Source organism: Bos indicus, chromosome 1 (genome assembly GCF_029378745.1).
Source record: "Bos indicus isolate NIAB-ARS_2022 breed Sahiwal x Tharparkar chromosome 1, NIAB-ARS_B.indTharparkar_mat_pri_1.0, whole genome shotgun sequence".
Taxonomy (NCBI): Eukaryota; Metazoa; Chordata; class Mammalia; order Artiodactyla; family Bovidae; genus Bos; species Bos indicus.
In genome coordinates, this window is record NC_091760.1 from 82,497,079 (window position 1) to 82,514,288 (window position 17,210).

Below are 17,210 nucleotides of genomic sequence, written 5' to 3' on the forward strand. Positions count from 1 at the left end.
CAAATTGCCAACATCCGCTGGATCATCGAAAAAGCAAGAGAATTCCAGAAAAACATCTATTTCTGCTGTATTGACTATGCCAAAGCCTTTGACTGTGAGGATCACAATAAACTGTGGAAAATTCTTCAAGAGGTGGGAATACCAGACTACCTGACCTGCCTCTTGAGAAACCTATATGCAGGTCAGGAAGCAACAGTTAGAACTGGACATGGACCAACAGACTGGTTCCAAATAGGAAAAGGAGTATGTCAAGACCGTATATTGTCACCCTGCTTATTTAACTTCTGTGCAGTGTACATCATGAGAAATGCTGGGCTGGAAGAAACACAAGATGGAATCAAGATTGCTGGGAGAAATATCAATAACCTCAGATACGCAGATGACACCACCCTTCTGGCAGAAAGTGAAGAGGAACTAGAAAGCCTATTGATGAAGGTGAAAGAGGAGAGTGAAAAAGTTGGCTTAAAGATCAACATTCAGAAAATAAAGATCATGGCATCTGGTCCCGTCACTTCATGGGAAATAGATGGGAAAACAGTGGAAACAGCGTCAGACTTTATTTTTGGGGAGGGCTCCAAAATCACTGCAGATGGTGACTGCAGCCATGAAATTAAAAGACACTCCTTGGAAGGAAAGTTATGATCAACCTAGATAGCATATTCAAAAGCAGAGACATTACTTTGCCAACAAAGGTCCATCTAGTCAAGGCTATGGTTTTTCCAGTGGTCATGTATGGATGTGAGAGTTGGACTGTGAAGAAAGCTGAGTGCCGAAGAATTGATGCTTTTGAACTGTGGTGTTGAGAAGACTCTTGAGAATCCCTTGGACTGCAAGGAGATCTGACCAGTCCATTCTGAAGGAGATCAGCCCTGGGATTTCTTTGGAAGGAATGATGCTAAAGCTGAAACTCCAGCACTTTGGCCACCTCATGCGAAGAGTTGACTCATTGGAAAAGACTCTGATGCTGGGAGGGATTGGGGGCAGGAGGAGAAGGGGACGACAGAGGATGAGATGGCTGGATGGCATCACTGACTCGATGGATGTGAGTCTGAGTGAACTCTGGGAGTTGGTGATGAACAGGGAGGCCTGGCGTGCTGTGATTCATGGGGTCGCAAAGAGTCGGACACGACTGAGCGACTGAACTGAACTGAACTGTTTGAAGGCAAGCTTCTATTCATTGGCGTGAAACCAGAACTCCCTGAACTTTAAACAAATGGTGAAGTAAAGTAGAGAAATGATGGGGCTTTCCAGCCATTTGACCCATGTCTTAGTACTTACGAACCTCAATAGGCCCTGACGTCAATAAGCCTGGAGTGACAACATCCGAAATGCCACGTATACCAGAGTCCCTGTTCTGGAAGCCACTTGTTGGGGTCCTTTAATGGACTGGTGTTCCGGAGTTGGCGATAAGAAAGTAAAAGAGAGAAAGAGGCTGATATTCCCTGGTTTATGCAGAGAACCAATAAAGCCCTTGACACAGGGCTTGCATGACCTATGAAGGCACCTGGCCCTCTCGAGGGGGTGAAGGCACAGAGCACCTTCTCGAGAGGGTCTTAGAAGCCCAGGCAGGAGAGTGAGCACGACGGATTTCTATGCTCCAGAGAATTAGCCGGAGAGAGAGAGACAGAGAAAGAGAGAGAGAGAGAGAAAGAAAGAAAGGAAGACACGGGGACCCAAGCTCTGATGGAGCAAAGGTGCTTTAATGATCTTTCTTGAGTATATATAGGCTGTTGTACAAGAAATTTCTTTCGACAGTGATAAAGATCAGAAAACCAAATGTACAGCAACCATTACCAAGGGAACAAGGGAATAATGGTCACAAGGTCAGGAGACAACCCATATCTCAAGAAAGGGGATGGAGACTAAGCAGTTTTGTCGCAAAGAGAATGTTTACTAAAGGAGATTCAAGCCTGTCTCACACAATGACCTCAGTTCCTGGGAGCAGCGTGCTGTTCCATTTTGATAAGGAACAAAGGACTTATGAGAAACAGAATGTAGGAATCCTCCTGTTAAACACTCCCTGACAGTTGCTCAGTTGTGGTCCAATTCTTTGCAACTCCATGGACTTCAGCCAGCTAGGCTCCTTCTGTCCATGGGATTTCCCAGGCAAGAATACTGGAGTGGGTTGCCATTACCTTCTCCAAGGGATCTTCCTAATCCAGGGATCCAACCTGCATCTCCTGTGTCTCCTGCATTGCAGGCAGAATTTTTACCTGTTGAGTCATGGGGGAAGTCGCTTTATAATGAGTATTATTTTTGTAACTAAGAAAACGAGTAAATGTTACTTTCATTGATTGCAAAAGAGTCTATCAGAAAAATGTAATTCTAAGCTGGTTGATCAACATATAACTCACAAATATATCTGCATTTTATGAGGTGTTTTATTGTAATAAATGATGCCCTTAAAAAAGATACAAGTCTAAATGGCTGTGAAGAGAGTTGGTGAGCGATATCATGCCAAAAATGAGGAGGGGCTAACTCAATCTCAGAATCTTTGCTTCCTTTCTCTGAACTTTCAAATTTTTCTGAAGGTAGAGTTATTACTATCATATGGAAAAACAGATTTTAGATTACAGGACTTCTAATAAATATTTGATGACTTTCATATCATTCTGCATTTTTCAGGCTACTTGTTGCTTTACTTCGTCTGCAGCCAAAGAATAAAGTGTTTCAGGGATCCAAAGAGCTCTGAGATTCCTTAAGTGCTATCTGATAGTTTATTGTTAAATAGCAAAGCCTCAGCCTTCCTCAGCTCTCTTTTTTCCTTTTCTCTGTGTTCTTAGGTGCCGATATTAGAGAATTCAAAGTTCATAAGACCTTTGACATACAACTGGGAGATATAGTAGATGAAATACAGAGAAACAAGAAGCCTGTGGTGGCAGCTATCCAAAAGTTGGCTTTAGGAGGGGGACTGGAGCTGGCCCTGGGCTGTCACTATAGAATTGCCCATGCAGAGGTAAGAGAGGGGATCCATACAGGAATTTATGTAGGGAGCTTTTCTTTAAAGCAAGCATTAATGTTGTCATAAGCGTAAGAGGTGATCACTGTAAATGGCTAGCTTACTGGTTGATAACGCTCAGGTATTTCTGGCACTGGGGTTCAGCTGTTATATACCAGTATAGGGGCACTGGTTGTTGAAATGTTGAATTATGTCCATTCTAGCTGATAAATAGCTGCTACCCTGAGCCTGTAACTGACCCTTCACTAGCCCTCGGCCCTCCCTGTGAACCACTAGCTAAAGGGGAACTCCTGTACAGTGCTGTTGCCCACATCAAATTTCACTAAGCCACGCTTATACAGATGAAGTATTAAATATTTGGACATAACTTCTGAGTATGCATGTTTATTTAAATTTTCATTTCCTATCTCAAACATTTCAGTTTTGTGGTCTCATAATTATTAGTACTTAAGAAGACAAGTTCCTATTGAAAACAGCACACAACTAGTAAATCCATTTATTTCTGAAAATAGATTTAATTTAGGTTATTAGACATATAGATTGAAGTTTGTGATGCCTGCCTTACAATAGTAATATTTTTATAAGTGATATATTTTCTGATAATAAAGGTAATATTCATCACTGTAATAGACTATAAAATATAATAAAGTCATCTTTATATTAAAGTCACCATAAACTCACAGTTCAGAAATAACTGCTATTAACATTTTATCTTTTTTCATTCTGATTCTTTTCCTGTGTAACATTTTTTCTTACATTTATTTTTCTTTGCAACCTTTCTTTAAAAAAAAATCTATGGAATTTTACTGTACTTGTATTCTATTTTCTACTAATACCATATTTAAATTATTATTATATATTTTTTATCCATTCTACCATTGTCTACTATTTATTTACATTTAACATAATTACGGATGAGGAAGGACTTTGGCCACCTTTCTATTTGTTTTCTACATCTTATATTTCTTTTAATTCTTCAATTTCTCCATTAATACTTTTCTTTGTGTTAAATGGATAAATTCTGGTAATGGATAAATGGATAAATTCTCTTATCGTTTCTTTTACTGTATATATTTTAGTTATTTTCTTAGTGGTGGTTGCCCTAGGGATTATAATTAACATCTTAATTTGCAATAAACTAGTTCAGATTCATACCAACTTAGGTTCAATAGTATGCAAAAAATTTGCTCCCTTACAGTTCTGTTACACACTTGCTTTATATTGTTATTGTCACAAATTATATCATTATACATTGCATGCCCATAAACATAAATATATTATTATTGCTTAATGTAATGGTCTTTTAGATCAGATGAGAAAAAAGAGGAATTACAAGCAAAAAATTAATTACATTAGTACTGTCTTTTAGATTTACCCATATAATTACCCTTTAACAGTATTCTTTATTCTTTCACATGGATTTAAGTTACCATCTAGTGTCTTTTCATTTTATGCTGAAGGATTTCTTGTATGGCAGATCTGCTAGCAACAATTTCAGTTTTTATTTATCTGAAAAATGTCTTAATTTGGCTTCATTTTTAAAGACTAATTTTGTTGGAAGTAGAATTATTGGTTGATAGTATTTTTCTTTCAGTACTTTGGACATGTCATCCCACTACCTTCTGGCCTCCATAGTTTCTGATGAGAAATTTACTGTTAATCTTATTGAAAATATTTCTTAAAAATATCATTTTAAATGGTTATATGATTTCCCCTCTTATACTAATAGATTCATAATTTATTTAACCTTTTCCCTTTGTTTTAATTTTTTTAATGCAACTTATAAATAAAGATGAGCTTCCCTGGTGGCTCAGAGGTAAAAGAATCTGCCTGCAATGCAGGAGCCTCAGGAGACTCTGGTTCAATCCCTGGGTCAGGAAGATCCCTTGGAGGAGGGGATGGCAACCCACTCTAGTATTCTTGCCTAGAGAATCTCATGGACAGAGGAGCCTGGCAGGCTATAGTCCATGGGGTCAAAAAGAGTCAGCTACGACTGAAGTAACTTAGTGTGCACACATGCATAAATAAAGACACATATCTTGTGTTCCTTTTTCTGTGTTCCTTATATCATGACCTTCTGAACACTGAATGCAGATCTAAGTTACACGTAATAATAAGTCAGGGAATGGGGATGACTAGTGGTGGGGAAAATGGTGATTAACAGCTAGGAAAGCCTCATGTGAGAGAGACTCAAACATTCCAGGTATATTGGAGCTGTTGGCATCACAGCTTGGATAAATGGCGGTCTGTATTTCAGTACCCTCCTCCTCCCATCCTTATACCTGGGAAATGACTAACAGAGCTTTGGCCACTTTTAAGACTAGGCAAGTCATGTGATTAAGGTCTCAAGCTCACCCTCTCATCTGAATTGAGTTGCTGCCTGACTTTCTTTCTTCCTACCTTTCTTCTTTCCTTCCTTCCTACCTTCCTTTCTATACTTCACTTACATATAATTCATATACCATACAATAGCTTCACTTACATATAATTCATATACCATATAATTCACTCATTTAAAATGTACAGTACAATAGTATATTAGTATATTCACAGAGTTATGCAGTGTATACCACAATTGACTTTAGAATATCTCATTGCTCCCCAAAGAAACTTCACACTGTTTAGGAGTAACCCACCGTTTCCCTCTCCCCCAGTCCCAGCAACCACTAATCTATTTTCTGTCTATATGATTTGCCTATTCTAGACATTTCATGAAAATGGAACCATAAAATATATTGTGTCTGTTTTTTTCCACTCAGCATTATTTTTTTCATTGTAGCATGTCATTAGTATTTCATTCCTTCCCATGACTGAATATTTCTTTTTATGGATATACCATATTTTCTTTATCCATTTATTATTTGATGGGCATTTGGATGGTTTCTCCTTTCTTGGATTTATAAACAATGATGCTATGAAAATTTTCACACAAGTGTTTTTTTGTGGGCATGTTTTCATTTCTTTGGGTTATGTATATAGGAGTGGAATAGCTGGGTAGTTGTTGTTCAGTTGCTAAGTCATATCTGACTCTTTGTGACCCCGTGGATTGCAGCACACCAGGCTTCTCTGTCCTTCACTATCTCCCAGAGTTTGCTCAAACTCATGTCCATTGAATCGGTGGTGTCATCCAGGCTTCTCATCCTCTGTCACCCACTTCTCCCCCTGCCCTCAATCTTTCCCAGTATCAGGGTCTTTTCCAATAAATTGGCTCTTCATATCAGTTGGCCAAAGTACTGAAGCCTCAACTTCAGCATCAGTCCTTCTAATGAATATTTAGAGTTGATTTCCTTTAGGATTGACTGGTTTGATCTCCTTGCTGTCCAAGAGACTCTCAAGAGTCTTCTCCAGCACCACAATTTGAAAGCATTAGTTCTTCAGAGCTCATCCTTCTTTATGGTCCAACTCTCACATCTGTACATGACTACTGAAAAAACCACATCTTTGACTAGATGAATCTTTGTAGGCAAAGTGATGTCTCTGCTTTTTAATACACAATCTAGGTTTGTCATAGCTTTTCTTCTAAGGAGCAAGTGTCTTTTAATTTCATGGCTGAAGTCATCATCTGCAGTTATTTTGGAGCCCAAGAGAATAAAATCCACCACTGTTTCTACTTTTCCCCTGTCAGCCTTGAAGGGATGGGATCAGCTGGGTCATATGGAAACTCTATGGTTAATCTTTGAGAAACTGCCAAATTGTTTTCCAAAGTGACTGTGGCATTTTACATTCCCACCAGCAATGTATGAGAGTTTTGTATTCTCCACATCCTCTCTAAAACTTGTTATTGTCTGTCTTTTTTTTATTCCAGCCATCCTAGTGGTTATGAAGTGGTGTCTTGTAGTTTTGATTTGTATTTCCCTGATGGCTAATGATATTGCACATCTTTTCACGTGCTTATTAGCCATTTGTATCTTTTTGGAGAAATGTCTCTTCAGATGCTTTGCCCATTTTAATTGGATCATTTATGTTTTTATTATTGAGTTTTAAAAGTTCTTTATATATTCCAGACATATGATTAGAAAATATTCTCTCCCAATTTTTGGATTGTATTTGTAATTTCTTGGCTGCTTGGCTCTTTCAGGGCTCCATAGAGCTGTTTCTGGAGATTATTGTTTGGGTTGGCTGAGACAGGTCATAATAGAGTCAGAGAAAAAAATGTATAAGGAGCTAGGGATGTGTTTCAACATGAAGACTTAGTGATGGCACAGTTCTGTTTATGCTGTTAATTAAAGGAGAGGGTATACACTGATTTTCTCTGTAGAAACTTTCACTGAATTCTGTGCAACAATGTTTTTGAGGGTGTGAGAAACCCAAGGGAATGCTTGCCTTGACTCTGAATGTGTCATCTCATTCTAATGACCTTTATGCCTTCAATCTTTGATAGGCTCAAGTTGGCTTCCCAGAAGTCACACTAGGAATCCTTCCTGGTGCAAGAGGAACCCAGCTTCTCCCCAGACTTGTTGGAGTGCCTGCTGCACTTGACTTGATTATCTCAGGTGAGTACTAACTCTGCCAATGGCAGCCTGGATCAATGTGAGGAAATAGACAAGGATTTAGAAACATTCTGGCTTGATAGTCTTCTACCCATGTAATGTTAAGAGGATACTTTAACTTCTTTGATGTCAGTTTTCTCATCTGTAAAATGGAAAGAATATCTTTCCTGAGAGCTTCTCAAAAGTTACCATTATTAGAGAAATGCAAATCAAAATCACAATGAGGTACCATTTCACGCCAGTCAGAATGGCTGCAATCCAAAAGTCTACAAGCAATAAATGCTGGAGAGGATGTGGAGAAAAGGGAACCCTCTTACACTGTTGGTGGGAATGCAAACTAGTACAGCCACTATGGAGAACAGTGTGGAGATTCCTTAAAAAATTGGAAATAGAACTGCCATACAATCTAGCAATCCCACTGCTGGGCATACACACTGAGGAAACCAGAATTGAAAGAGACACATGTACCCCAATGTTCATTGCAGCATTGTTTATAATAGCCAGGACATGGAACCAACCTAGATGTTCATCAGCAGATGAATGAATAAGAAACCTGTGGTACATATACACAATGGAGTATTACTCAGCCATTAAAAAGAATACATTTGGATCAGTTCTAATGAAGTGGATGAAACTGGAGCCGATTATACAGGGTGAAGTAAGCCAGAAAGAAAAACACCAATACAGTATACTAATGCATATATATGGAATTTAGAAAGATGGTAATGATAACCTTGTATGCGAGATAGCAAAAGAGACACAGATGTATAGAACAGTCTTTTGGACTCTGTGGGAGAGGGAGGGGGGGATGATTTGGGAGAATGGCATTGAAACATGTATAATATCATATAAGAAACGAATCGCCAGTCCAGGTTCGATGCAGGATACAGGAAGCTTGGGGCTGGTGCACTGGGATGACCCAGAGGGATGGTATGGGGAGGGAGGTGGGAGGGGGGTTCAGGATTTACCAGCTGAGCCACTAAAGAAGCCCTTAGAGACCCTGCATTTACCAAATATTAAAAGACATAAAAGATATTTCCAGTTGAAGTAAGGTTGGAAGATAGTGCATGCATCACTGTTTACTCCAAACAGAAATAATGTGAGACCTTGAGTCAATCACTTTACCTCTCTGTGCCTTAGTTTCCTCATAAATGTATATAACAGCAGTGCTTACCATATGGTGATATGATGAAGATCAGATGCATTAATGAATACAGTGTTCTTAGAACAGTCCTAGACATGGTAATACATGTTAGCTATACATTATTATTCCTACATCTGACTTTCTAGTAAAAGAGGAGGATTGAGTAAAAATAAGATGAACATCTTGATAACAGACTGTATCCCACGGAATACGCAATAAAAAAAGCACAAGCTTTAGAATTAAAGACCTGAGCTTGAATCCCAGCTGTGCTGCATATGAACATGTATGCTTTGTACAAGTTCAGTTTTATTTACTCATGCAATAGCTGTTTAATTTTTTTCTCATGTGTTGGGCCCTGTTGCAGGCAGTGGACCTATAGCAGCAAATCAGACCTACCAAAACTCCTGCCCTTATAGAGATTATGTATAGAAAACAACAACAATAAGAATACTTATCATTATTGTATTTCATCTGTTCAAAAATGCACAGTGGTATCCACATCTTTGAACTCAAGATGCCTCTTACATTCACTGGAGTCATGGTTTGATTGGCAGTGTTTTTTCTCCCCTTGTTTCTGTGGGTCAGTAATTTTGGAACAGCTTAGTTGAGTTCTAGCTCCAGGGTTCTCTTGAGATTGTAGCCGAGACACTGAGTGGGGCCACAGTCATCTGAAAAGTTGAATGGGGCTGGAGGATCTACTTCTGGGATGGCTCAGTCACATGGATGGCTGGTTCCTGTTGACTGTGGAAGAAGGCTTCATTTTCTTTCCACGTGGGCCTCTCCCTAGAGTTTCCTGTATCTCCTCACAACATGGAACCTGGCTTCCTCTAGAGTAACTGGTCCAAGAGGGGGCAAGGCAAAGACTGCAGTGTCTTCTATGACCTAGTGTTGGAGTTCCATGCCATCTTTTCTGAATTATCCTATTGATTATATGAGTCTTTCCTATTCAGCCTGTGAGGGGAGCTTAAATACCCAGAGGTCAAACCATGGCAGGTCACTTTGGTGACCAGCTACCATGCTGTGTACTCTTACTAAACGCCATGGCTACCTACTATGTAAGTAGTATATCTGGTCGATTAGATGGAGACAAGTGCTGAGGAGAAAACATAAAGCAGAAAAGGGAAATGTGAAATGATAGGCTGGGGGTGGGTAAAATTGTATAGGTAGGATAGCTAGGAAAGGCTTTCCTACAAAATGAATGTGAGTGAAGACCTGAGGGATGGAAGAAGCTTGTTTTGCCAATATCTAGTGGAAGATATTTCACATGGAGAAAATAGCAAATACCAAGCCCTGAGGTAAGCCTTACTCGGAAATTTCAAAGAATAGCAAGAAGGTCAATGAAGCTAGAGTGAGGTGAGTAAGGGAAAGAGTAGTTGAGGGTGAAGTCACATCTTATTGGGCCTTGAAGATTATAGAGAGAACTTTGACTTTTCTGCCGAATGAGGTAGAAAAGCGTTGGAGTATTTTGAGCAGAAGGGTAACATGCTGTCACTTATGTGTTTTACAAGATCACTCTGGCTATTGAAAATATACTGATGGGAGGTTAGGGCAAAAATAGGAAGACTGGTTAGAAGGCTGCTTTAATAATCCAAGGGAGCCATGATGGAAATGTAGACCTGAGTGGTAACAATGTAAATGATGAGACACGGTCAAATTCTGGATATATTTTGAGCCAACCAGGATTTTGTGACATATCAAATATAGAGGTGAGAGAAAGGGGAGAGAAGAATGATTTAAATGGCCTGAGCGGCTGGAAGGATGGTGCCATTACCAAGACGGGGATTTCTGTTGTAGAACAGGTTGTAGGGAAGAATTGCAAGAGCTTAGTTTGGACGTGTGAAGTTTGACATCCAAGTGGAGTTGTCAAGTAGACAGTTGGATAGACTGGCCTGGAATTTAGAAGCAAGATTGTCTGAACTTGTCTTGGTCTTCGTTTTTTCATCAGTAAAACAACCACACAGTTGTTCTAAGTAATAATGAAATTACATGACATGCTTCTGGTAGAGTACCTGTCACCTAGGAGATATTTTATAAATGGTAACTATGGTAGGCATAACAATGCCCCTCTCCAAGATGTTCACATCCTAATACCTAGAACTTGTGAATATATTACCTTATGTTCAAAAGGGACCTTGCAAATGTGATTAAATTAAGAATCTTAAGATGTGAGATTATTCTGGATTTTCTAGGTGGGCCCAGCTTATCTCAAGGGTCCTCAGAAGTGGAAGGAGAGAGGTCAGAGAGGAAAGAAGATGGTACAAATTGGCTTTGAAGATGGAGGAAGAGAAGAATAAATGTGGGCAGCCTTCAGAGACTAGAAAAGCCACGGAAATGGATTCTCTCTCCTAGCCTCTGGAAGGAGCACAGTTTGCTGACCTATTTTAGATTCCTGATGTCTTGCTTCTGGAAAACATTCTTCTGAGAAAGGATGCTAAAAAAAAAAGTTGTTACTGGAAGTTGAAGATTCCCTACTGATGTTAATGGGGAAAAACACCAGCTTTGTAGGCACTGCCCTGTAGGAAATTAATATGTAAATAAATTTAGATTAAATTAATGAGTAAATAGCTAACCTATTCTGTTCTTCTGAAAACCATGAGAGAGGTAATTCTGGAAAAGTGGATCAATTACAACAACTGCTGCTTCTCCACAATTTCCCTAAAATGCCATCTGAAAACAACTGAATCTTTAGCAGTAACCACAAAAGACGTGCTTGGGCACATTGCAGTTCATCCCTGATGTTTTCCATCCATTCAGATGTGGAGAACTACAAGTGCCTTGCCCTTCCTTCTGCTGCTGTTTTCTAGGTCCAATCTCCCTTGGTCACTGAAGTGCACCCAGGGTACTGGGGAAGAAACTGCAAGTGACATCTTTATCCTGCCAGCCTTTCAGATTTAATTAGGTCCAGGTGGGTTTTCTCTGTATTCAAACAAGATGTTAAGGGCAAGTTTTAGTACCCAGGGCTCCCAGTCACCAGAAATACATATGAGCAAACATTATTTCATGACTAAGACAAACTAACAGACAAAACCTTTAAAATTCAACCTAAAATCTATGAAAATATTCTATGACATTAGAAAAATGAAACATAAATGTGAGTCTGTTGAAACAGATTAAAGAAAAGAAAAAGGTTAGCAAACTCACAATATTCTGAATTAGAAAAGAAAATATATTATTTATTAAATAAAAAACCTGTTTAAAATCAATATGTTAGCCAAAATAATTTTTGAAGCATTAAAAAAAGGATGCAATAGAACAGACTACTGAATCAGCAACATGGAGGATAGAGACCCACTTATAGAATTCAGAAGAATTTTTTTAAAAGATACATGAAATGTAAATGAAGGCAGCAGACATGGAAGGTCTCTAATAGAGGTCTCTGCTACGAATAATAAATGCTTCCAGAGCACAAGCAAAAATGGGAGAAGCAATAATCAAAGGGAAAAAGGGAAGAAACTCTTCAGATACATAAAAGAATCAGAGATTGTATTTTAGCAGGCACACCATTTTCCTGGAAAATCTGATGAAATTCAATGCCTTGTGTTTTGATAAAGATTTTAAACTTTCAGTAAATAGAATCCTGCAAGCTTCCAAAGGATAAAAACAAAATACAACAAAAGGTTACTCTCAAAGTAGCTAAAATCACACCAGCCACAAATAAATTCTAAATGTATGGATTCATATACTAAGATGCTACATGGTCTTTAAATATGGTCCAAATCAGGAGTTGTTAAAGTGTGACCCACAGACTCCTAGGTGTACCTAAGACCATTGTGTTGGGTACAGGGGGCTGCAGGGGAGGCAGTCCTTGAAGTCAGAACTGGTTTCATAATAATAAGAGGTTATTTTATGCCATGTGGTATCAAAACAGATTGAATGAAGAAGCAGAAATGAAAACCCAGCTATCTTCTATTAAACCAGAAATTAAAGAAATTAAAAAAAATGTAAAACAATGACACTCTTCTCACTAAATTCTTAAAGTAGGATTATGTGCATAAAATTATTTATGTTTATATGTAACAGGTCTATCATGATTATTTTAAAGTGATTTAATAAAGGCACATTTAAAAATTCTCAGTTATAATTTCTAATATAGTAAATATTGATAGAAATAACCCACATAAACAAAAGCTCTTTAGATTATTCCATAATTTTTAAGAGTACAAAGGGGTCCTAAGACTGAAAATTTTGAGAACTGCTAATCAAAACACTTTGACACAGAAACCACAATACAGAACTGTGCACACATGGTCCAAATTAGAAAATAATGTGAGTCTATATTATTACTAATATATCATTCAGTTCAGTTCAGTTCAGTTCAGTCGCTCAGTCGTCTCCGACTCTTTGCAACCCCATGAATCGCAGCACGCCAGGCCTCCCTGTCCATTACCAATTCCTGGAGTTCACTCAAACTCAAGTCCATTGAGCTGGTGATGCCATCCAGCCATCTCATCCTCTGTCGTCCCCTTCTCCTCCTGTCCCCAATCCCTCCCAGCATCAAAGTCTTTTCCAATGAGTCAACTCTTCGCATGAGGTGGCCAAAGTACTGGAGTCTCAGCTTTAGCATCATTCCTTCCAAAGAAATCCCAGGGCTGATCTCTTTCAGAATGGACTGGTTGGATCTCCTTGCAGTCCAAGGGACTCTCAAGAGTCTTCTCAACACCACAGTTCAAAAGCATCAATTCTTCCACACTCAGTTTTCTTTACAGTTCAACTCTCACATCCATACATGACTACTGGAAAAACCATAGCCTTGACTAGATGGACCTTTGTTGGCAAAGTAATGTCTCTGCTTGTGAATATGCTATCCTGGTTGGTCATAACTTTCCTTCCAAGGAGTAAGCATCTTGTAATTTCATGGCTGCAATCACCATCTGCAGTGATTTTGGAGCCCCCCAAAATAAAGTCTGATACTGTTTCCACTGTTTCCCCATCTATTTCCCATGAAGTAATGGGACCAGATGCCATGATCTTAGTTTTCTGAATGTTGAGCTTCACTCTCCTTTTTCACTTTCATCAAGAGGCTTTTTAGTTTCTCTTAACTTTCTGCCATAAGGGTGGTGTCATCTGCATATCTGAGGTTATTGATATTTCTCCTGGCAATCTAACATATAATTTATATAGTTACTAATATATAATTTAGACCAAAGTCTAAAATGGCTTTTTTTTTGCCTTTAAATAAGGAGGTGTTATAAATTCTGTAGAGCTTGAAAGGGGAGTTAGGAAAACTAAATTTCTTGTCTTCAGTAAAATAGATTAGAAATCGCTTTAATTTACAATGTAGGGTAACTGCAATTTTAAGAATGTGAACTGTTCTAAGTCCCTAATGCAGAATTCACAAGAGAATGCTTACAGTCAACCCAACATACTACAGAAATTCAAAGCACACAAGAGGGTTCATTCTGCAAAGGGCAAAATAGAAAGGAAGCAGAGAAGCATAAAATATGGTGGGAATTCATAACAGTGTGAAATGAGTCTGTGAATTCTAAGGTTTATGTTGACAAGAAATTAAAGCATTTGGAGGAATACTGAGGAATTGTGTGTTCCTGCTTTCAGTATTAAGCCTGAAATGCAAGGATATCTTGAAGGAAATCAGGAAGGAACCTGGCTTCTTTGACAAAAAGCAAAAAAGTGATCTAGGATTCACTTTTTTCAAAACACTGCTGCTTATAGAAATATCACTATTTTTAACATGATGAAGAGAAGAGGTAAAAGCAGTAAGAATATGATGGATTTTGATTTGCACAGAAAAGGTCACAGTGAATGAGAAGAATGCTAATATTAGAATCATCCTGTGTTTTTAAGTAGTCTCTATAATTTTAGGGGGACTTTAAAATGGCATCTGGCAAGGGTTCTGTGTAGAAATTTTTTTCTGAACGTTGGAAAAGAAGCCACAAAGGAAACTGGAAAAAAAAAATGAGATTACCTGGCTTGGAGAAGTCTCAACTTCAAGTTGCCCCAGTCTCTTTGTAGTAGATCAAGGCTTGGCTCTCATTAGATTGAACAGTGGTTATTGTCTACACTCAGAGCAGCATAAGAAAGAACAAGTTCAAATCTCAGCATGAGCATTCGGGTTGGATATACAGAGCTGTCTCTTCAGATCCTTGAAACAGAATAAAAGTACCTGAAATCTCATTGACTCCATACAAACAGTAGCAGTACTCCCAACTTTTGTGAAATCCAGGTCAGAAGAAATCATTACAGCTGAAGGAATTTTCAGTCCATCCTGTGGGTATCTCTTGTCTCTGCTGTTCAGTTGCCCCAAAGATCCTTTTAGTAGCTGCATTTTCATATTCCATTCTATGTCTCTTTGGGCCCCTTAATGTGGGGAGTCTGATTTGCTCATCCCTCACTTAAGTGGTTTTATACCTGGGAGACTTCACCCTTGAAGCCACTTACCCACTCCTCCCTGTCCTCCTCACCCCAGGAGGAGATCTGGAGGCCTGCCTTCAGAGGCATTTCCAGCAGACTGCCCAAATATTGCTGTTACAGAGTGACCCCTGCCCAAAATCATTGAATTGTCTATCTGATCAAGAAAACCCATTGTTAGCTCGCTGAAGCACTAATAAGAACCAGGAATGAAGGGTTTGCTTTGGAGATGGCATCCACCAACACTCTGAAAGAGCAGCAAAGACTGTGGAGGAGTTGTGCCTGCAAGACTGATTTGGTGCTTGCTCTTCAGAAGGCCAAGGTGGTGCTAGTGGTAAAGAACCCACCTGCCAATGCAGGAGACACAAGAGATGCAGGTTCGATTCCTGGGTTGGGAAGATCCTCTACAGAAGAATGTGGCAACCCACTCCAGTATTCTTGCCTGGAGAATCCCATGGACAGACGAGCCTGGCCTACAACCTACAGTCCATGGGGTCGCAAAGAGTTGGATACAGCTGAAGCAAGTTAGCTCGCACAAACACTTCAGAAGCACAGATGATGCTGGCAAGCGAGCTGTGTGTCACTGTCTCTCCTTCTGCCCTTGTGTTGAGGAATGCTTATATTCCTTAACGTCCTACTTCAGAGTATGCAGATCAAATTACATATTTATACCCGTTGAGGAACTTGAGAGTGATGATAACCCTCATCAAATTCCTGTAAGCCCCGAGAGCTTCCAATCTATTATTATACCAGAGGCTGCCAGCGCCACCTCTGGACAGGAGGTGCTCCTGGCACCACCATCTCCACCAGCTGTTGTTTACTTCAGCTGAAAACCATCAATTAAGCCCTCCATTTGTCCAGTTTGGGATTATGGGCCACATCCTGATGCCAGGTCTGAAGAAACAATTGTCTGATCATCTCTACTTCTTTTTTACATTCCTTTTTGGTTCCAAAGCTCACACATTAGCAATTTCACAAACTAAGGAAGGAGTTGAGATGCTGGGTAGCCAAAATACACAAAGGTCCATCCTATTTTCCTGTGATATTTTGATTATATCTTATACAATATCAACTTAATAATGCTTTCCCACAGTCAATCCAACTATATTTACGTTTGAGGACTCTTCATAATCAGTGGCAACACTTGGTATATGTTAGTATAAGAACAGATAGTACTACAACTGCTCTTTTCTTACTACCTTTATTATTTTTTAACTGTATTATTATAAAGACTCAATCCTCTTATATGTTGTATAGAGATTTAAAATTTATAAAGTGCTTCTATGGAGATTTAAAGAATAAAAGGAAAATGTTTTATTTTCACTTAATATTCATAATTACTCAGGTAAGCATAATTATTGTCATTTACCAATGAAGAAATTATGGTTCTAGTATAGCTCACACAAATAGCATAGGTAGAGTTGGAAATTGAATCCAAGTTTTCCGATTACGTCTGCAGTAATTTTCCCTGTAACAATCAGTGTAGTGCTTATTTATTTTGTAATAGATGTTTATCTAGGACAAATGAACTTCCTACTAGAGAGAATGGTGCTTTTGCTTTAATCTCACATTGTTCTGTTTTATTTTGTTTTCTTTTAGGAAGACATATTTCAGCAAATGAAGCACTTAAGCTGGGTATTATAGATAAAATTGTGAACTCAGACCCAATTGAAGAATCGATCAAATTTGCCCAGAGAATTTCAGGTAAGAAGATAATAATAAAACTAGCACAAGTTTGGAAATAAGTTAAATGTCCATCTTAATATGGTACTCCTTAAATATTTTATGGCATGTCCAAACAGAATATGATACAGATTTAAAATGAATGAGAAGGCCTCCCTGGTGGTTAAGTGGTAAAGAATCTGCCTGCCAATGCAGGAGACATGGGTTCAATCCTGGTCCAGGAAGATCCCACATGCCGTGCCGCAGGGCAACTAAGCCTATATACCAAAAAAAAAAAAAAAATGGCTCTCTGAGGAGACGATACAAACAGCTGTAAAAAGAAGAGAAGCCAAAAGCAAAGGAGAAAAGGAAAGATATAAGCATTTGAATGCAGAGTTCCAAAGAATATCAAGGAGAGATAAGAAGGCCTTCCTCAGTGATGGGTGAAAAGAAATAGAGAAAAATAGAGTGGGAAAGACTAGAGATATCTTCAAGAAAATTAGAGATACCAAAGGAATATTTCATGCAAAGATGGGCTCAACAAAGGACAGAAATGGTATGGACCTAACAGAAGCGGAAGATATTAAGA

The 17,210-nt window shown here is 38.8% G+C and overlaps 1 protein-coding gene across 1 annotated transcript in view; it reads left to right on the forward strand.

Annotated features, from left to right (window-relative positions):
* Positions 1 to 17,210, forward strand: part of EHHADH (enoyl-CoA hydratase and 3-hydroxyacyl CoA dehydrogenase) — a 54,537-nt gene that overhangs the window by 13,321 nt on the left and 24,006 nt on the right. Inside the window, exons 3-5 of the mRNA XM_019958524.2 lie at positions 2,784 to 2,956; positions 7,341 to 7,452; positions 16,559 to 16,663. Coding sequence (XP_019814083.2) covers positions 2,784 to 2,956; positions 7,341 to 7,452; positions 16,559 to 16,663 — 390 coding nt within the window. The remainder of the gene's footprint in view (positions 1 to 2,783; positions 2,957 to 7,340; positions 7,453 to 16,558; positions 16,664 to 17,210) is intronic.